This window comes from Podarcis gaigeae (genome assembly GCF_964106915.1).
Source record: "Podarcis gaigeae genome assembly, chromosome: 14".
In the NCBI taxonomy this organism is placed as follows: domain Eukaryota; kingdom Metazoa; phylum Chordata; class Lepidosauria; order Squamata; family Lacertidae; genus Podarcis; species Podarcis gaigeae.
The window spans coordinates 43,651,328-43,672,692 of NC_139690.1; the positions used below are offsets into that span (position 1 = coordinate 43,651,328).

Genomic DNA, 21,365 nt, shown 5'->3' on the forward strand with positions numbered 1-21,365 from the left:
AAGCAGAAAGAGAAGCCCAGCTAAGGAATACCTCCCATCTGTTGTGATCCAGACTGGGATAGGCTTCTTAGTATTTTCCACTGAAAACTAGCAAGCCAAAGTATAGCGTAATGCAACAAGATTATCTCCTATTTCCATTTTCAGTTGGAACCTAAATCTATGAACAAATACCATCACAAAACTATGTTTCTGCTTGGCAAGCAGTTTCTGAAGGACTTGCATTTAGTAAAACATTTTAGTGACATCATTTGCTGCACAATCGTTTTAACTGTACAAGATTGCGGGTAGGAATATTTTAAAATTGAAACTTTTTCTACATAGCTAGTCCAAATGATCTTTCACAATTCTCCTAGAATGGGGCAATGTGGAATAATACCATAAGTAAGGATTTAACCCTTCTATATAATTAAATGAACATTCAGCAGCACTGAACGGTAAGCAAAAGTAGACAAATATTGCACATGAACCCAAGTAGCATTTAAGCCTACAAAAGTTATAAAATGCAGGCTTCCTTCAACAGCAAAGAAAACAAGATTTCTGCCATGAAGGGAAGTGCCAATAATAGGCTGAAGTTCAGCTCACCTCTTGGGGGGTGGGGGGGTCACCTTTGTATATCCGGAACGGTGGTAGAGTTGTCTTCAATTTAATAGTTTCATTTTCCCATGTCTCCTTTTTACAAGTGCTTTATCAACCTGGTGGGGTGGCCAGCTCTGCTACGTGAAACAGATGTAAGGCAGAGGTAGACCGTAAAGTATGAACCTATATGGTCACTCTAGCTCAGGGATCTGCAACCTTTAAGACAAAAAGAGCCACTTGGACCCGTTTCTGAAGAAAAAAAAACTGGGAGCCGCAAAACTCGTCATTATAAAAATAACTTTTTTGTCACTTTTTTAATTATTTCTTTGTTTGACCCCTCAGATTTACTCCTCATCATAGAAATAAACATTAAATTAACAAGTTACCTTTTTGTGTGTGTGTGTTCTTCACTCCCCTTCAAAACAGTGACCAGCGTACATGCCCCCTTTCAATGCAGTGACCAGCGTACATGCCCCTTACCATGTAGCGGGCGGGCGGGAAGGTGACATCGGGGCGGTGCGTGACTAATGCACGCACTGCCCCCATGCGACGTCACAGCCAGTACAGCGCCCGCCACAGTGGGGAGTGTCAGGGCGCACAATGTGCCTCCTCCCCTCGCTAGTATCTGCCCCGGAGCCGTGCCAAATGCATAAAAGAGCCACATGCGGCTCCAGAGCCGCGGGTTGCAGACCCCTGCTCTAGCTAGTCTTGCCTTCCTTCCCATCAGCCTCGCAGTTCTCTGTACCAGCTGCCACTGATCAATGGTTAGAAATCATGACGGGCTCACTTGCTTCTGTTAAAGTGAAACAGCTCGCCTTGAAAAGGACCCCAGAAGTGTGTCCTCTGTTTCGTCCTGAAAATGTTGAAGACCTGCCCCGCTCAGCTCCTACTTTTGGGGCATGAGTGAAGTCCGAAAGGCCTGCCTGTCCAAACACACTTGATAGGCTGCTGTCCTCTTTGTCTTCAGTTATACAATGTTTGTAGAAAAGTCTCCTTGCGCTCGACAAGAAATGCAAGGTGCGTTTTCCTGAGCCAAGCTATTTAGAGCTTTGAGGACGATGTCTGGCATATGATCAGTTATCATCTTGGGGCTTATTAAAATATTACCAAAGGCGGTTTCTTTTGACCAGCTTGCAGTGTACTTGACGTCAGAAGAACACCACCTGGAAAAAGGACAACGTGTCAGTGGAATACTTGCACCCCTGATTTCAGCAGCTATTTCAAACACTGATTGATCTTTGTAAATACATAACGTAGCTCCAAGCACTCAAGCAGGACTTTGAACTCGGCCGTTGGAAGCCTTTCCCTGCCTTGTGGATGGCCGCATTCTGAAAGGGGCAATCTTATCAGGAGCTGCCTGCCAGCAGTGGACCAGGCTGGGCTGCAACTCCCCAAACCTCACCACCGCATAGGCTGCCCTCTGTGCCCCGCTATGAGTTGAGAAGCAGGCACCATCTGGAGAGGCCCACAGGCTCCTCATCCCTGGTGCATGTGATTTTGGAAGGCTGCATCCTCTTTCCTAGGGTAGACAGGAAAAGGAAGTTGATTTTTAGAAATAGCTGCAGCCAAGCCAACACGTTCTGCCTGAACTTCCTGAAAGACAACTTGCCTCCTGTGACTGTGATTTCCACTTGCAATGCACTGCCAGCAGCTGTAGGAGTAATCTCAACGACAACAGTGAAACGACTCCCTTTCTCCCATGCCACTCCATCCAGGGGCTGAGACAGGAATGTGAGCTTCTCTCAAGATATTCTATAAGGAGCAGCTGGTATGGCACCCCACTTGTGAAACACCCTCTGTACCTATGACTCCCCCCTCTGAAATTCTTCATACTGTCACACTTTTTTTGGACATTACTCTGTTTCACAGATTTCTTTTCTTTTTGCAATCCCCCTGCTTTTTACAAACTTCCCCTTACTTGCTTTTTTTAAAAAAGAAACATACCACCATCTAAACCGATTCAGAAGAGGTGAGGTGAGGCACAATGCAAAAAATATGACACACAGTAAGAATAGCTACTCAACGAGCCTCGATGCCTGAGCGCATATTACTTTTTTTTTTACCTGTGGAAGGAAACTACAGTACCGTAAGAAAATCACTTCTATATTGTTCAATTGCAAAATACAGCAAAAGGGGGGGTTGGGGGGGAAGGCAGCGGCAGGGTTTTAATAATGTTCTTATCAAAAGTTTTCCAAACCTTGCAGTAATAAATAGTTTTCTGAAACTATTCAGTGCTGAAAATGTCTTAACGCTGCCCTGCTCGAGAAAGCTATTAAAATAGATTCTGTTTTTGTGAGGTCAACAAAAATCTGAGGCAGGGAAGTTGTGCAAAAATGGAGCAGGCTGTCTAGGGCAAGAAACCAGTGGACGCAAGTCCTCAAGCTCTTCCCTCAACCCGATCAGCGATTTTAGGTGGTGGTTAAAAATAAAAGTTCCTTTTCTGCTTTGAGGAAAACAGATGGCAAGTTGAAACACTGTGCCCCTGGAAAAAGTGCATAATGAAGGCATAAGAAAACTATAGTTAGATAGCCCTCTGCTTCTCACTGAGACAACTGGCTAGTATGAAGTACAGTGAGCACAGTGCTAGCCTGATAGGCAATCAACACCATATTTGCAAAAAAAACAACATGTGAGGTGTTAGTACACACCTATGATGCCCTTCAAAGCCCGGAACCAGTGTTAAGAGAGGTGTCTCTCTGAATTTAATTTCCATAACTCAGTGTGAAAATCTTTGGGTCAAGCCAGGCTTCCTCAACCTCGACCCTCCAGATGTTTTTGGCCTACAACTCGCATGATCATTAGCTAGCAGGACCAGTGGTCAGGGAAGATGGGAATTGTAGTCTCCAAACATCTGGAGAGCTGAGGCTGAGGAAGCCTGGGTCAAGCCATGCGCCTTTTATGTCAAGTAGTCCAATGACCTTGAGCAGAACCTTCAATGCAAGGGCCCTAAGGCTTTGGGGATGATTTCCTTTATCAGAAACAACTCCTCTCTCAAGGACTTCCGAAAGAGCTGCAAACCCAATCTGGGGTGAATTTTGAAGAGGCTGGCTTGATGGGTGAGAGGGTGCTCTGCATTCCTGCATTTTGCCTGCTAAAATGCTTTTGTTGTGATGCTTTATTTTTATGTAAGTTGCCTAGAGTTTGAGAAAAGTGGTATACACCTATGTTCAATAAACAAAATGCTAGATTTCTGAAAGACTGTTCCATATAGCTTAGGATAATAAATAATTGCAACAACTGAGCTTCTTGGGACACCTGTTCAGATCGAGGGAAATGTTCTGCGAGCCACACAATACCATTATTATCATCATCATCATTATTCAAACCTTTCATTCACCACATTTCCACATCTTTCCTTTCCTCACCGCACCTTTCCTCACTCAATCCTTGCCAAAAGAGTTTTCTGAATGTAAATGCAGATTCAGGACAGAGAGAGAGAAAGGGCTGGGGAGCACGGGGTCACTGATAACAGGTTAGTCATTTACCTCTTTGTGCTGCTTTCTTCTACAATGTGGATGATTCTCCCAGGGAGAAAGAGGCGCGGATACTGAGCCGGAGAGCTTAAAGGCGAGTCGTCACCTAGAGTAGTGTAAGAAGGAGACTGATGAACCATTAAGTTTTCTTCAGCTAGAAGAGGCTGAGTCAAAGCATCTTGGTTTCTACCATCCAGTTCCGTTGGAAAGTTATCAGGCTCTCCTCCAAATACTTCATACCAACAGCCATGTAGCAGGATCTGGTACTGTGCGAGGAGAAATTGAAAGACAAAAGGAGAGCATATGAGAAACCGCGAAGCCATTTGGCTAAGTGGCATCATTTCAGTTTGTGCAGAGAAGTTTTTAAGAACATCTACACCCACAATAATTCTGTGCTGTTATTCCAAAAGTATGACGCCTGGGCAATTACTTCCCTGCTCCCACAATGCAAATCAGAGCAAAAAAGTGAAATCTCATGACATCTTTGACAGACAGCTCCATCATGAAACTAAAGGACTGGAGTCAAACAGACTACTAGCCTCATGGAATAGGTCTATAATATCCTAGTGAGTATGACTCTGTCTTTCGATGCCATGTCAAAAACTGCTTTTGAAACTTCCTGGGTAGCACAGGTGGCTACTGACTGAGGAAAAATGAAACTTCATTTATTTCTGGCTGTCCTGACTGACAACAGCAACAACTCCCGAATATCTTTCCCGGCCCTGCCACCAAAGAGCTTTTGAAGTGGGAAGATGCCAGAGTCAACCAAGAATGGAATTTTCTGCATCTAATGCACATGATCTCTAGAATCCCAAATCCTTTCACCGCTATATACAACTAACTGCGTATGAAAATCCCTACAAGTACACCTGCATCAGCAATTATTGGACTTGGTCTAGGGAGGAAGTGAGGACTGGACGACTGCAGCACATTATATCTGGGACTTCCCTTGCACTTGGTCCAGAAACTGCAACACGGTTGCCGACAGGAGTGAAAGACCCTGTCAGCATAATACCTGTGCTCAGAGTTCTGCACTGGCTGAACGTGATACTGAGTCAAAGCTCTTAACAGCTTGGGACCAGTTTACCTGAGGGACCACCTTTCCCAATACATGGCCACCCAATCAATCTGTGGAACTAATACTTTTACAAGGGCCATGCAGTGTCTCTTTCGCACTTGTAATGAGTATCTTTTTCAGTGTGACAGGAGCTGCACCCTGAAACTCCTTGCATTGGTTTGCATTGGTTTTCAGTGCTTGCTAAAAAAAAAGGTTTTTCGTTTGCCTGCCCAGCTATACATGGCTGACATGTATCTTAACGGGCAGCTTTATTTTACAAAAATAATGCATATATTTAAACGACAGGTTATACGTATAAAGGGTAAAGGGACCCCTGACCATTAGGTCCAGTCGTGACCGACTCTGGGGTTGCGGCGCTCATCTTGCTTTATTGGCTGAGGGAACCGGCGTACAGCTTCCGGGTCATGTGGCCAGCATGACTAAGCGGCTTCTGGCGAATCAGAGCAGCGCACGGAAACGCCGTTTACCTTCCCGCCAGAGCGGTACCTATTTATCTACTTGCACTTTCAGGTGCTTTCAAACTGCTAGGTTGGCAGGAGCAAGGACTGGGTAGCAACGGGAGCTCACCCCGTTGCGGGGATTTGAACTGCCGACCTTCTGATTGGCAAGTCCTAGGCTCTGTGGTTTAACCCGCAGCGCCACCCGCATCCCATTTTATGTATACTTGTTGAGAATTTTAACATATACCTTGTGTTCGCAGATGTTGTGACCATTAAAACAGCATTCAGATTTTTAGAAGAAATAAGAACGGTTTGTATTTTTACCTTGGGTCTGTTACAGTTGGCAACTATCCTAATGATCCTTCTTTTTAGGTCTTCCATGTTGGGCATGCTTAGCCTGTTTGGTACACAAAAATGAGGGGGAAGGAGATAAGCACTCGTTAAGCCATCTGACCAAGGATATCACTTTCAAACTGAATCAGCAAGTAAGCTGCATCCTTACCTTGGAACAACGTCTTTCCCGACAATGACAGATATGATAAACTGCTTAGTATAGTCCGCAAGTGATTTGCTTAAAAAGAAAGGGAGGGTGTTAAAGAAAAGAAACGCCAACTGAAACCTACTGTCAGTTTCCTTATACAGACACGCATTACAAGAGTTTTAAAAGTGCTCCAAATTACTTCATTCAGAAAAGGCCCTTAAACAAGAGAGAATTACACTGAGCATCTTCTATCACTGGTAAATAAAGTATGACCAAATATTACCGCTGTTTGCACCACAATCATGTCTCCCCCACTTTAAAAAAAAAGTCAGAACAAGTGGAATGCTTTCCAGAGTGCAAACCCTTCCCTTTGGACCAGCATTTGGTAGAATTATCTTCCAAGACAACGTTTCCCCTTTTCATGCGCATAATGCGCACATGCAGACATGCATGCAAAGACACAGCATTTGCCCATCGATAGATCTCTGCACATTACTTGTCTGTGCGCCATGCAGGGCTTCCATTTGTGGGGAAGCTGTTCCACTTGCACAGTCCCAGTGCCAACCTTGTTGAGCTCAAGGGGGGGAAAGGAACCGTGTGTCAGTTACTAAACCATTCCCACATGTACAGGTCTGTGTACATGTGGAAGCAGATGGGCAGGAGGGATCGCATAGGGTGGAAAGCCGTTCTGTTCTTTTATACAGATGATCCTATCTGATCTTAGATGCAGAAACCTCTCTGCGGATGACCAAGTCTGGAGCAATAATGGTCTCCTTGTGCTTTTAATTTATTTGCTTTTTAAAAAGAGCCATATCATTATCAGAGCCAATTTATTTTTCATTGCTTACCAGTTATTCAAGAACACAATGTTCTTACCCACTCAGATCGTTGTGGATAGAGGGGGATGAACAAGCTACACTTATTAAAAGGAGTCCGAAATAAACTAGAGGAATCGTGGTTCATTCTTTAAACCTATCCATCTCTTACAGGGGAGAAATCTATATGCAGAACCAAACCAGTTCAATTCACATAAGTTCTTCCTAAGCTGACCCAAGTTATCTTTACATCATTTCATGTCCAAGTACCCCCTGGTTTCTCAAAGCTCACCGTGCTAAGCTAGGCTGGGCTCCCTTGCTCTATTTGCCAACAGATTTCTGTCCTGAAATGGAGATAGAAAATTAATATAATTTACCTTAATAAACCCCCTGGTGGAGAAAAGGCGTAGCATCGCACACTGGGGAATGCGTTTTTGAGCATGATTGCCAAAATGGAGGCCGTTCCCCCTCCTAAGCTGTGGCCGACGACAACTAGTTTATATTCCTAGAGATAAAAAACACAGAAAAGGCTAGGACACAAACAGAAATACTGATGAACTGATCAGCTCAGCTAAATGCCTGCAACAGAACATGTTGGAGAGTAGGTTGAGGCAAGGGGGATGCACGCCCAGAGATTGGAAGCAACAACTTACAGGAGCAATTGTGAAGGCTTGGTTCAGAATCCCGTCATTTATTAGCCTTCTGTAAATATAGTTGGCAGCCTGGGTTATCCCCTAGGAGACAAAAAAACAGTGTCTCAGTTTGAAAGCTTGTTTGTGTTTGCAATATGTGCTTAAATCCATAGCTCAGTCGGTAGAGCGTGAGACCCTTTATCTGGATCTCATAGGAGTCTGCCCAGCATCTCAATGTACACACAGGAACAAAGAGTTTTGGATCTCCAGGGCTTTGCAAAGTTGTCACAGAACTACCTGCTGACCTTATGCACAAAACCGTTTTCCAGAACGTCTTCCAATGTCAAGTGTTCACAATCTGCTGAGAGATCCGTGAGGACGTCCTGCGTGCAAAATAAGGGAAATGCAGTTTCAGCATTTTGGCTGCCTGCCAAACATACACAAAGCACACCACCCACTGCCAGGATCAGGGATACCTTCTTGCGGAGTTGACATCACTGGACATCGGATGGCAGAGGTTTTATACTCAAGATATTCTGGAAGGCACGTTAACATCTAGAGCGTGGGCTGCCAGCATTGTGACCGCCAGATGCTGCGGACTACAATTCCCATCATCCCTGACTATTGACCGTGCTTGGTTGGGGCTGATGAGAATTGTAGTCCAACGGCATCTGGAGGGCACCACGTTGGCCACCCCTGATCATCACTCATTTTGGCTTCACAGAAACTGACCAAGACAGTGGAGGAATCAAATATGCTTGGCTTGGCTTAGCAGAACAAAAGAATATGGAAAATGAAATACCTAAGAAGTGTTAGCTTCTTAGGAAAACAGACGATATGTAAGAGGTAACTGTTTAAAGTGTATGTATTTGGTTTGCAAAGTCTTACTTTAATAATGAATGAATTAACGCTGTTCTATCTATGATTTTTTCTTATCTTCATTAAGATTTAATTGTATTAGTTTATGTAATTTATTTAGATTTCTGCTTTTCTTCTTACTTTTCTTCTTTTTTTGTTCTTTGTAACCTTTTAAAATCTTTTTTCTTCTTTTCACGTTTCAGTTTTGAACTCAAAAATTATTTAACTCAAAAATTATTTAAAAAAAAAACAAAACAAATATGCTTGGCTGAAAGAGACAAAGCACATGCTTTTGTAACAATTTTTTTTTAAAAAAATAAAACTATATTTAAAAAATGCTTGGCTGATTATATGGGCTATGGAGGGCACTGTTTATAATAATATAGCAAGCAAAGGAAAGAGATAGCCCAAATAAGGTATCATAGCTAAAATCAGTCTGTGATTTTTTTTTATTTTTTATTTTTTTGGAATACACTTCTCAGCAAAAGAAGTAATGAGATTAGACTTCTGAGATATATGAAGTGGAAAGACATAGCAGTATTGCTGCATATAACTGATACATTTGATTTGTTGTGTAGTATTTCTTAAGATATTTAATTTTTAAAATTTGTTTTTTTAAAATAAATAAATAAATAAGAAGAGGATCCTCGTGCCAAGTACTACATCTGGCACTACAGGGTTTTGCATATATGCTGCCAGTTCATCATGTACACAAAGGTGTCCAAATTATTTTGAAGTCCACTGAAAATGCAACTGGTGGTGATTACAATAGAAGTGTGATATACAGGGATGCACCACACATTTAGATGATGTACAGGCAAGTTATTCCTATATAAGCTTCCCATTCATGCTAGAGCAGCAGCTTTGCCCCTCCAGATGTTTCTGGATGACAACTGTCATAATTCCTGCCTGGGACTGATGGGAGGCTGAAATCCCATTAACACCAGGAGGGAACAACATTGCTCACCTCTGCCCTAGATGTTAAAAGTCCCAGCTAGAATCCCCAAATGATGTTTGTTGACCCCAAGAACTAATATTTCTGTAACAACTCGCCAGTGATAATCCATGCCAAGCCATAGAAAACAAAAAGTAATGTAAGCCGTGCTGCCAATTTTTCAATTTTATGAAATAGACATTACCTCAAATGACAGGGTTCCTCTCACAGCGACGACGACGGCCTCTTTTTTGTGATCCAGTGCAATGTAAAACGGGATCTCATAAATCTAAAAAACACAAGGGCGGGCATGGGAGCATGAGAGCATGAGATCTTCCACACTGGGTCATGCCAGTGGTCTGCTTAGTTCAGTCACCGCGTCATCCAAATGCCTCTGGAAGGCTTGTCAAGCAGGGAGAGGTCCGTCCCTTTGTGAAGATCTCTCTGAGTGACAGATGATGAGGCCTACCTGCGGGATGAGGAACCAGCGAGGTGGGAATTGCATGGAAACCAGTCACACCAGTCTGACCCCCTGCTTGCTCAATGAAGAATGCAGCTACACCATCCTTGAGAGATGGTTTCCATGCAATTCCTGCTTCATTGGCTCCTCCTGGTAACTGCTGATGGATCCAGCCTCTACAGAGTTATGTATCTTTTTTAAAAAGTCTGTTATGGCAGTGGCCATTGAAATGTCATGTGGTAGCGGGTCCCACAGGCCAAGCATATTTTTTATGCAGTGCTTTTTTTCTTTAAAAATGTTTAGGGGTACTCTCATTTTTACTCAAGAAAACCACCATTTTATAGTTCAAATACAGTCGTACCTTGGAAGTCGAACAGAATCCGTTCCAGAAGTCCATTCGACTTCCAAAATGTTCAAAAACCAAAGCGCAGCTTCCAATTGGCTGCTGGAAGCTCCTGCGGCCAATCGGAAGCCCCGTCGGACATTCGGCTTCCAAAAATAGTTTGCAAACCGGAACACTCACTTCCGGGTTTGCGGCATTGGGGAGCCAAAATGTTCGAGAATTAAGCTGTTTGAAAACCAAGGTATGGCTGTACAGTAAATGGACAAAAGTACAAAGATTCACAAAATGTTTAGGGGTATGCGTCCCCCTGCGTCCCCCCAGAAAAAAGCACTGTTTTTATGTACAGTGATACCTGTTAAACCTGCCGCTCATTCAACAAACTCGTCCCGTCAGTGCAAGGACTTTGGGCTGTGCAACGGAACTTCCCCATCCCATCCTCTCCCCCAGGTGTCCCCTAAATATTTTCTGGGGGTTCCCTCAGAGAAGTTTTGGGGAAGGCACAGGGTACGGGGGGGGGGAGGAGAGAGAGTTCTGTTCACAAGTGGAAATCCTTGTGCTAGTGGAACAAGTGCACTGGATGCCACCCTTTGTGTTTTGAAAGAACTCCTTTCCTTCGTCACCATGTTAAAGCAGAGAGCATTCTTGCCGCAACTGCCCCAACCTTGTCAAATAGGCTTGCTGTCTATTAAAGACTGTTTTCTGTTTCAAACTATGTTTCAGCCATCCTGGTTGGGTCTCTAACCACTGACATCAACAGCCTGAGTGGAAAGCCCCTTTTCATTTCCAGACTTTAAAAATAATCAAGAAATTACTAAGAACCAACTTGGTTTATTTTCCAATGGCTTACTTTATTGTGGAAGCTGATGTGAATGAAATCTCTGTACTGAAGTCCTGTGATTTTTAAGATCGCTCCAAAATTCATGTTAAGACGATCGCTGCCGATTATATCGGTCTCTGTTGGGCTGCTTCTACAACTTCATAAATTGAAGACAGAAGAAGAAGAAACGAGACATGCAAAATTCAAATCGGCTACACTTCCCAAGTAAAAGAAGCCTCTCACAAGGCTTCTTTTGAAGATTGCTAGCACGTCAGTTTTGTTTATTTAATGAATTTATATCCCACTATTTCCTCCAAGGGACACGGGTGGCGCTGTGGGTTAAACCACAGAGCCTAGGACTTGCCAATCAGAAGGCTGGTGGTTCGAATCCCCATGACGGGGTGAGCTCCCATTGCTCGGTCCTTGTTCCTGCCAACCTAGCCGTTTGAAAGCACGCCAGTGCAAGTAGATAAATATGTACCACTCTGGCAGGAAGGTAAACGGTGTTTCCGTGCACTGCTCTGGTTTGCCAGAAGCAGCTTAGTCATGCTGACCATGTGACCCAGAAGCTGTACGCCAGCTCCCTCGCAACCCCAGTTGGCCATGACTGGACCTAATGGTCAGGGGTCCCTTTACCTTTTTACCTATTTCCTCCAAGGAGTTCAAGGTGGCATTGCATACTGTACATCTCCTCCTCATTTATTCCCACCCTCACAACAACCCTGTGAGGTAGGTTTGGCTGAGAGACAGTGACTGGCCCAAGGTCACCCAGTGTGCATCATGGCTGAGTGAGGATTTGAACCCTGGTCCGAGTCCAGCACTCTAACCACTACACCATACTGGCTCTTCTTGCGTTGCGAGTCATAAAGGGTAATGGGGAGTAAGTGCTACAGAACTCAGTGGGACTTGCTATTGAGTAAAACCTGCATAGGTTGCATTACAAATTCTTAAACTGCATAACAGAAGCATAGGAAATCAAGTTAAAATATCATTTCCCCCTGACCCAGTTGTAAGAGGGACTGTCCTCGCCTATCAATCAATCTCTGGGTTCTCATCCCTAATGCAGAATGAGGAGCCTACATCCCTCCAGATGTTGGTGGACTTTGACTCCCATCATATAAGGCTACCGGACAAGCTGGCTGGGGTTTATGGGATTTAGAATCGAATGAGGATGCCACACTGACAAGCCCAGGTTGGAGCAACCCACAAGGACCTGGGAGAGCAGGGTTCAAATCCCCCACTCAGGCACAAAGCCACCTAGGCTACCTTGCGCCAGTTGCTCAGTCTCTCCAACTGACCTACAGCACAGGGATGGTGCAAGGATAACAGAGGGCAGGGAGGATAAAAGGGAATGCAGAAAAACTCCGCAACCAGGGGCAATGTGTCTCTGAATACCAGTTTCTGGGAATCACAAGTGCGAAGAGTGCTGTCGCACGCACGTCCAAATTGTGGCCAATGTGGGGACAAAATGCTGGGGTAGCTCCACTGCTTAGAGCGTGGTACTGATAACGCCAAGGTTGTAGGTTCGATCCCCGTAAGGGACAGCTGCATGTTCCTGCACTGCAGCGGGTTGGACTAGATGACCCTCAGGGTCCCTTCCAACTCTATGATTCTATCTATGACTAGATGGGATTTTCATCTGATCTACTGGGGATTTTCTTTAGTCCACTCCTGTGACTCAGTCCCCCACCCAGGCAAGCAAGAGGCATTGTCAGAGTTCAAGCACACATTCCCAGACAGCTAAAAACATCGGAGTTGCCAAGGAGAGCCAGTGAGGGTTGTGGCCTGGAGAAAGACGTAAGGGCCACACAGAGAGGCCTGAGAGCCACATGTGGCCCCTGAGCATCAGGTTTCCCGCCCCTACATTATGAAGAGTAATTTTATATTTTAAACGGCCCAGTTATACAGCTCAGTTTACACCACCCATTCTCTGTTTCCAAGCTTTTTGAACCTATATAAAAAGCTAGCAATTCTTTGAAAAACAACAATCATATTTTGACAGTGTAGCATTTGAGGAGGCTCCACTCTGGAGCAACTTTCTTATACGATGAGCCACCACATTTAATACTCGCGCTTAATATGCCATATTAAAGAATTAAATTTGCCAACCTGTTTTAGACACTGCATCAACCTACCAGTCTCCTTTAAGCTTACAGAGGCCTGTAAAAGGGTTTGCCATTATGTAGTAGGCCCAACCGTAAGTAGCCACGGCAAACTTCATGTAGTGAGCGGCATTTTCTAATTCTGCATCCAAATCGTCGGCCTGGGGAAGGAACAGAGAGTGAAGGTGGCTATGGTGATGAACATGGCTATGGTGATATCAATTGTGGGAAATTTTAAGAGGTGCCACACCAGACAGGGCTCTCAGAGGTGAGTTTCCCTCCCACAGAAGATCCAAGCATATATGCAGCATCTGAACCCGGACGACGAGTTCAAAACATCCAGCAGTCTTACCACAGGAGTTAATGGTGACTGAGTAATAATTTCTTCAGGCTCCTTAGGACAATTTTCCACTTTATCTTGCTCTTGGTGGAGAAGAGTCAGCCCTGCTGCAACGTCACTTGGCACCAAGTCGGTGTCCTGCAGAGAGAAAGTGACAGATACGTTCAGAAGAAAACAAAAACATTTACAAGCAGCGACTGTATTTGGCACATCCAATATGAGCAGAATCACATATGCGCTGAGCCCAGAAGTGACCCAAAAACCTCACAAAAAGGGGCAGAATGGGGTGTTTGCAGGCTTTTCCAAAGGCGTTTCAAATATATCTGATTTCACTTAAACATGCGGTCCCTTGGAACGAAACCCCCACAGAAATTAGGAGTTGCCCATACAGAGAACCTCAGTATCACATCCAAAAGGTACTGAGGAGCAAAAGAAAGACATGTGATTGGTCCCTTTTCAACATGCTTGACGTCACACACAGCAAATTATTTTTAAAAGCACATATATGAGAGACACATCACCATTATGAACAAAGAGCAAACTCTTTACCCTCTTCCCCAGATATTATTAGGGCTGCTCATGTGGCTTGGCCTAGAATCAGAGATGACCCCTATGTCCACCTTGGGCCCATTTCTCTGGAAAAAAAATATATATGAGGAAAAGCAAGCATTTCCTTCTTACTGAGAAGTAGGTCCGGAAAAGCTCAGCAATGGTTGTAAAAGCGACTCGGTGGTCGTCATCTTGTACGATGCAACAGCACATCAATCGGATTCTTTTCTCCCAGACGCGAGTGGCAGACTTCTTAACATTGTAAAACAGCTGGCCTGACTGGCTGCTCTCCAGGTCGCGATTGGCGCAATCGGGAAGGTACACCGTCTTCCTTCCGCCAAGCGGGTCAAAGACGATGACGATGGCCGCCACGGTAAAAACAATGATAATCCAGCTGCCGGGCAGAAGGGAAGGATTGCATGGACTCTGGCTGGCGAGGGCTGTTCACAACACGCCAGCTCAGTTCACACATTCTAGGAACCTGCGCCAAGAAATTCCAAGTTCCAACAAACAGGGGGGAAATCCCACCGCAATGTTTGCACTGGGAGAGGTTAGTGGTGGATAGAAGCATCCACAGTAGATACCTTTTGAGAAATGAGCCCTGGGGAACTCCTGCTTGCAACTGCCTCAAGTTTTGCCCAGACCAGTGGCAATGGAAGAGGCCCCAAGATAATCCACATCCAAGAACTGTATGTAATTGAACAGAAATATCCAATTACTGTATTTTTCTGTGTATAAGACTAGGTTTTCCCCCAAAAAAATAATGTCAAAAATTAGGGAGCATCTTAATTTTCTTAAATCTGAGTCTCCAAAAATAGGGGGCGTCTTATGCATGGGGAAGTCTTATAGACGGAAAAATACAGTACACCAGCTTTTCCTATTCTGGGGTTCTTCAGATGTTGTAGAACTATATGGGCCACCTCTCCCCAATGAACCAACCCAGACCCTGTGATTGTAATCTGGGGCTCTTCTCTGTGTGCCTCATCCACAGGAGTGTGGCAACACAAGAACGCCCCCCCCTCCAAATGGTGGCTCTTCTGCTTGTAGTGTGCTCTCTGCCAGGCACCATCTCTATTTTTAGGCGTCAAGCAAAAACTTTCTTCTCCCCCAGGATTTTAGCCCTTAAGTACTTTCAAGTACAGTGGTACCTCGGGTTAAGAACAGTCCAGTTTAAGAACAATTTGGTTTACAAACTCTGCAAAACCAGAAATAGTGTCTTGATTTGAGAACTTTACCTTGGTCTAAGAATGGAATCCGAACAGTGGAAGGGCACGGGCAGCAGGAGGCCTAATTAGGGAAAGCGCACCTTGGTTTAAGAACAGTTTCGGTTTAAGAACGGACTTCCGGAACGGATTAAGTTCGTAAACTAAGTTACCACTGTACTTGAAGCCTCTTTTAGGGGGGCAGGATCTGTAAGACCAGTCTGCTATTTGTAGATATACATTTTTTTAGGTATTCATAGCTATGGTTTGTTGTAATTGGTTTTTGTGTTAATAATAATAATAATTATCATTACACACACACACACACACACACACACACACACACTCCATCTGGCTGGGTTTCCCCAGCCACTCTGGGCGGCTCTCAACATTAGATTAAAAACACGATAAAACATCAAACATTTAAAAACTTCCCTAAACAGGGCTGCCTTCAGATAGCTGTTTATTTCTTTGACATCTGACGGAAGGACGTTCCACAGGGCGGGCACCACTACCAAGAAGGCCCTCTGCCTGGTTCCCTGTAACCTTATACTGTATACGTTGTCTTGGGTCACTTTAGTAAGGAAAGCATCTAATAAATATAAGCGACAATATAACTCTCAATATCCCTGACCACTGGTCATGCTAGCTGGGGTGCATGAGAGATGGGAGCCCAACAATATGTGGAAGCTGCCAGATTGGGCAAGGATTCTTAGGTATGCTAACACCCAACCCAGACATACCTAGGTGGAGGCAGCTGAACATCCTTACCTGGCAATGACTGTTCCAAATATGGCACTTATCATAGCCCCTTCGCAATTCACTCTGCGGTCTGATACCCATATTGCTCCGACAACAGCCCAGACCAGCTCTGGCAAGAAGAGGGCCAAGCGCAGATATAGCAATTTAGGAAGAGATTTTCTTGGCCCAGGGTTGGAAATGGTTCCTGAAAGGTACAGTTGAAGTAAGTAGCATAAAATAATAATAATAATAATAATAATAATAATAATAATAATAATAATAATAATTTATTATTTATACCCCGCCCATCTGGCTGGGCCTCCCCAGCCACTCTGGGCGGCTTCCATAAAAACCAAAAATACAGTAAAATGGTTTCTCTGGTTTCAAAAGGGGCTTTGCAAGCACAATCATGGCCTAAATGTTCATGTTGCCTGTTAAGTTGTGGGTGAACATATCAGACGACACAGCGATTCTTCAAACAGCTCTTGTTTATTCACAGGCCAGGACAGAACTGAACTGAAGGGCTCAGTCAGCCTGCTTATATAGAGCTCCAGTACCACATTACTGTAACAACTTTCTAAACTATCCAATCACTGAACGTCACTTTCGATCCTTCGTTTGCATAACTATCTACAGTATCCCCCTGCTGGCCCAGGGTGAGAACTTCAGTACATAACATTGCTCATACCTCTGAAAAAGGGGAAAAAACAGGAAGACAAACTTTGCAGATAATGACTACGTCACAAGCAATAAAGCAATGTGTTAATATGGATGAAGGGAAGATATTCACAGATGGGCATGTCAAACAGATAGCATAAGCTAGTCCTAATAAATACTTCAGAGCAGCATAGTGGAACACTCCTAAATATGTCTACTCAGACATAGCCTCCACAGAATTCAATGGGAGCTTGCTCCCAGGTTAAGTGGACATGGGGCTGCAGGCTAAGCCTTGCAGCAGCCTTTGAACATTCATCTAAGAGAGAGAGAGAGAAGAGTGTGCATGAAACGAAACTAAGGATCTCGATCTCTCTCCAGTTAGAAGGTATTGTTTATAGTATTCACAATACATAAAGTGCAGGATCTGATTTCTTTCCGCAGGGCCTGTAAGACAGAGTTGTTCCGCCTGGCCTTTGGCTTGGAATCAATTTGATTCCTTCCCCCTCTTTCTTTTTTCCTTTCTCCTCCTGTGATGAGGCTGCATGTTTTAATGTTGTATTTTAATCCTGTTTTTTAAGTTGTATTTCAATCAACTTGTTTTTATTATTGGTTGTTAGCCGCCCTGAGCCCGGCCTTGGCTGGGGAGGGCGGGGTATGTATGTATGTATGTATGTATGTATGTATGAATAAATAAATAAATAAATAAATATGAATAATTAATAATGTTGTTGTTGTTGTTGTTAAGTGGTGAACTATGTCTGTACAAATTCCAAGAAAGAAAGCCCATTCATTTGTATCACCAAAGTCACAAAGGCTGTGCCCACACGTAATGCCAAACCAAGGTTTAGTGTTAACAAGGATGAGCTGCAGCTGCTCTCGCCTCACCCAGGCAGAACCTAGGTGTCCACTGTCCTAGTTAACAAACTAAACACAACATTATTCTAGATTTAGGGCTTCATCAGTAGATAAAGGAATAAATCCTGCAATGCAAGATGCAAAGATGCGTCCAATTCCAGAAGGTGATGCATGAACATAAGCAGCCATGGACCAAGCCAATGGCCCATTTAGTCCAGCATCCCGTTTTCACAGCGGCCAACCAGATCATGGAATCATAGAACTGTAGAGTTGAAAGGGACCCCTAAGGCTCATCTAGTCCAACCCCATGCAAGGCAAGAATCTCAGCTAATCCATCCATGACAGATGGCTATCTGAACTCTGCTTGAAAACCCCCAAAGAAAGAGAGTCCGCCACCTCCCTCTGGGACACCCACAAGCAGGACTGAAGCACAACAGCGCTCTCTGCATTCGTGATTCCCAGCAACCTCCAAAAATTGCGGTGGAACAAAGTAATTGTGGCGAGAAGCCATTGATCGGCTTATAACAACACACGGCACTGAACCTGACTGTTTCGGATGGGAAACACATATAACAGAGTCGATATGCAATAATTAATTAACTTAATAAATACCTTTACCGCCTGTCGATAATAAAATTATTCCTGATGAAAATGAGTACAATACAGAACACACACACTCCTATAGATTTTATATGGACTGATTCCAATGGGACTGCTCTGTCCTCTCCCTGTGAACCCTCAACCCTCTAGAGCAGATTCTGAGGATATATGGAGGGCTGAGGGGAGAAGTGAGGAGGGCAAAATTCGGCTGCACAAATGGATACAACACACACAAATATATGGGATACACACACACACACACCCCTCTAATGGGACATACACACATGTATACATAATGAATAGCACACTTTTAATACATAGTAAAATTTATGACCTTTTATTACCAATAAAAAAATAATTGACACAAACTTCAAAGGTTATTATTTATTACATTTATATCCCACCCTTCAGCCCGAAAGCTCTTTGGGTAGCACACAAAGAATTCATTAAAATGTAATATGGCAATATCCCCATAAACCATAAAACCAACGTGCATTGTAAAACAGCAATCCAGGAGCGGGGGGGGGGGGAGGGGGAGGAATGCCATTCTTAACTGGGCCATTTCCAAAGGCCTGAAGCACAAAATAAGTCTTAACCTGACATCTAGTGCTGCCATGTCTCCCATGGGAGGAAGGGAAAATGCACCATCCCTGAACTGCTTTAAAAATGAAGTATTTTTCCTCTGGCTGAGTTTTAATAATCGGGGGGGGGGGGGAAGAATTATTACTAACCAATCTCCAAACATTGCTGCCGTTATTTCAACTGAACACCGAGAATTATCATTTGCTGGATGCTGCATGATGCGCTCACAACAAAATAGTTGCCTGCTGTGAGCTCACCACCTAAGAGACTTACAGATGTACCTTGGAAGTTGAATGGAATCCGTTCTGGAAGTCCGTCCAACTTCCAAAACATTCGGAAACCAAGGCAGCCAATCAGAAGCAGCGGAGGCCCCATCGGACGTTCGGCTTCCGAAAATCGTTTGAAAACCGGAACACTCACTTCTGGGTTTCGATTGTTCGGGAGCCGATTTTTTTTGGGAGCCAAGGCATTCAGGATAATAATAATAATACTAACAACAACAACAACAACTTGGCCTCCCCAGCCACTTTTGCTGGATTAATGCTGGATGCCAAGCCTCTTTATTGGCAGTCTAAGAGCAGTTTGGACGGGCGTCACTTTGCTTTTCATACAGGCTAAACAATTGTAATGCAATGCAGAATGCCACTCACCTTGCATGCTGATGTACAAAATAGAACACAGAGCACATATTATGGCTGCCAGGAGAATGAGGAGGACCAGCAGGTAACTGTGCAGCAACGCTCCACCGGCGCAGTTAAACTGCCCTTTGTGGATGGAGTACAAAACCAGAATTCCAATCCACCTGCGAGAACAAACAAAAAAAAAGGCACAAGACGTCAGCTACGAAGGAAGCCTGGGCCAAGATGCAGATCCTCAGTGAAATCCTATATTAATGCACTTAGAAGAAATATACAGGGTGTGGAACCTCAGACCTGGGGGCAAATGTGGCCCTCCAGGCCTTTCCATCTGGCCCTTGGGACTTTTCCCTAGGATATACCCCTCCCCAGGCCATTCCTCTCACTGGCACTACTCTGCACCCACATCAGGGGTTTTTCCTTGTTGGAAAGTGTCCTTGAACTTTGATAATGCCTCCTGCTGGCTGGCTGGCAGATGGAAAAGTACATGTGTGTGTTTACGCACGAAAACCTCTGGCTTCCGCATGCCTGGAATGTAGCCTATTGCATAAAGAAGCCTGTTCCTTGAGATACCTGATTTGGCGACGGTGACACACGCCTTAGTTACACCCCATTTGGATTACTGAAACATGCTCTGTGTGGGGCTGCATTCGAAAAGTGCTCATAAACTTCAACTGGCTCACAGAGCTGCAGCCAAATGGTTGACCTGGGGCTGGTTATGGCTTGCTACAACAGCTCCACGGGTTAGCAGTCTGTTTCCAGGCACAATTCAAAGTGATGGTTATCACCTATAAATCCCTATGCAGTTTAGGTCCAGGCTATCTGAAAGACCATATTTCCTCATATGAACATGCCTGGGCTTGAAGATCTTCAGGCAATGGCCTTCTCACAATCTCTCCACCCTCAAAGGTGCGCTTGGTAGGGATGTAGGAGAGGGCCTTCTCGGTGGCTGCTCTCAAACTTTGGAAATCCCTTCCTAGAGAAATTAGACTGGCTCCCTCCTTGTCGTCCTTCCACTGGCAGGTTCATAGTAGAGTTGGAAGGGACAGTTCTTTAGGAAACTGTCTGTACAGAAAGGGCTGGTGCTGTCTGTTTTTATTGTAATAACCTGTACACACACACATTTTAATTCCATTGAAGTTTAATTGTTTTTAATGACTGAGTCCCCCCTCCCCCATATTTTTTGCTGCTTCTATTTTAGCTGAAAGCCACCTTGAGTCCCTTTCAGGCAGAAAAGTAGCATGTAAACATATTAATAATTGTTCAACCCACTTTTGCTTCAGGGTCCACCGACCACTTGCAAGTGGCCCCCAAAAGGCTTCCCATGATGGAATGTGGCCCTTGGACTGAAAAACGTTCTCCGCCCCTGTTGGACTGCAACCTCATTTCATCCAAGAGTTGCATTTTCACTAAACTAATGTGCAAGGGTACAGAGAAAAATAAATTTACTACAATTAGCCTAATCTGATAGGTTGTTGCATCTCCCAGTACAACACAGCGTGGGGGGAAAATAAGACATTAGACCATAGTGCTATTGTTCAAAACAACTATAGCAATTTAAATCAATTAAGAAACCTCATTCAGGGATAGCAAAGCCGAAACCTTCTGTTGTGCTGCAACAAGTAATTAACATTACACAACCACTTAACTCTGCTTGAGTGACAGCATTTTTGTATACTAGAGATTGTCACACAAGATCTGCCTTGCACAGCCCTATTTCTATGGGATAAACTGAACACAAATGCAAGCAGTGTGCATTTGGTAAAATAGTCATCTTTCTACCTATCTTTTAAAAATATGCTTTTCCAGTCACAAGCATTCTCGAGGAAAGCTTCCCTCTCGTTAAACCCTAGACATCTTATAAAATCACTCATGGATTCAATTTTCCAAATGCCCTTTGCTTCACATCAACAAGCTCTGAAGGAAACTGAAAACTGCGCTAGTTGGGCATGCTGTAAAATCAGAACGGTGCATTCAACCCAAAATATGCATTTGTTCCACAGTGCAAGCCTTAACCATTCCTGCTCAGATGGAAATCCAACTGAATTCAATGGAGCTTACTTCCAGATAAGAAGAATTAGGATTGAGGCTAGATTCTTGAGAGTTCGTTAGCTAAAATGTAAGCAGCTTTTGCTCTCAAGCTTGAAGTTGACGGGAAAAGTTGATCATCGGCTGTACCTTCAGCCAAGCTGTCA

General features: G+C 44.1%; 1 protein-coding gene across 3 annotated transcripts in view; it reads right to left on the bottom strand.

Moving 5' to 3' along the window:
* Positions 1-186: 186 nt before the first annotated feature.
* Positions 187-21,365, bottom strand: part of DAGLB (diacylglycerol lipase beta) — a 29,059-nt gene continuing 7,880 nt past the window's right edge. For 2 of the 3 annotated variants that reach the window (XM_083711540.1, XM_083711539.1), the window contains exons 3-17: positions 19,186-19,337; positions 15,872-16,046; positions 14,031-14,292; positions 13,362-13,487; positions 13,043-13,170; positions 10,938-11,064; positions 9,493-9,576; positions 7,801-7,878; positions 7,517-7,597; positions 7,241-7,368; positions 6,070-6,138; positions 5,892-5,964; positions 4,062-4,315; positions 1,274-1,739; positions 187-772 (exon numbers count right to left, since the gene is read on the bottom strand). In XM_083711540.1, coding sequence (XP_083567666.1) covers positions 1,544-1,739; positions 4,062-4,315; positions 5,892-5,964; positions 6,070-6,138; positions 7,241-7,368; positions 7,517-7,597; positions 7,801-7,878; positions 9,493-9,576; positions 10,938-11,064; positions 13,043-13,170; positions 13,362-13,487; positions 14,031-14,292; positions 15,872-16,046; positions 19,186-19,337 — 1,933 coding nt within the window. In that variant the 3' untranslated portion in view covers positions 187-772; positions 1,274-1,543. The remainder of the gene's footprint in view (positions 773-1,273; positions 1,740-4,061; positions 4,316-5,891; positions 5,965-6,069; positions 6,139-7,240; positions 7,369-7,516; positions 7,598-7,800; positions 7,879-9,492; positions 9,577-10,937; positions 11,065-13,042; positions 13,171-13,361; positions 13,488-14,030; positions 14,293-15,871; positions 16,047-19,185; positions 19,338-21,365) is intronic. The other variant, XM_083711541.1, reaches the window with a different exon arrangement.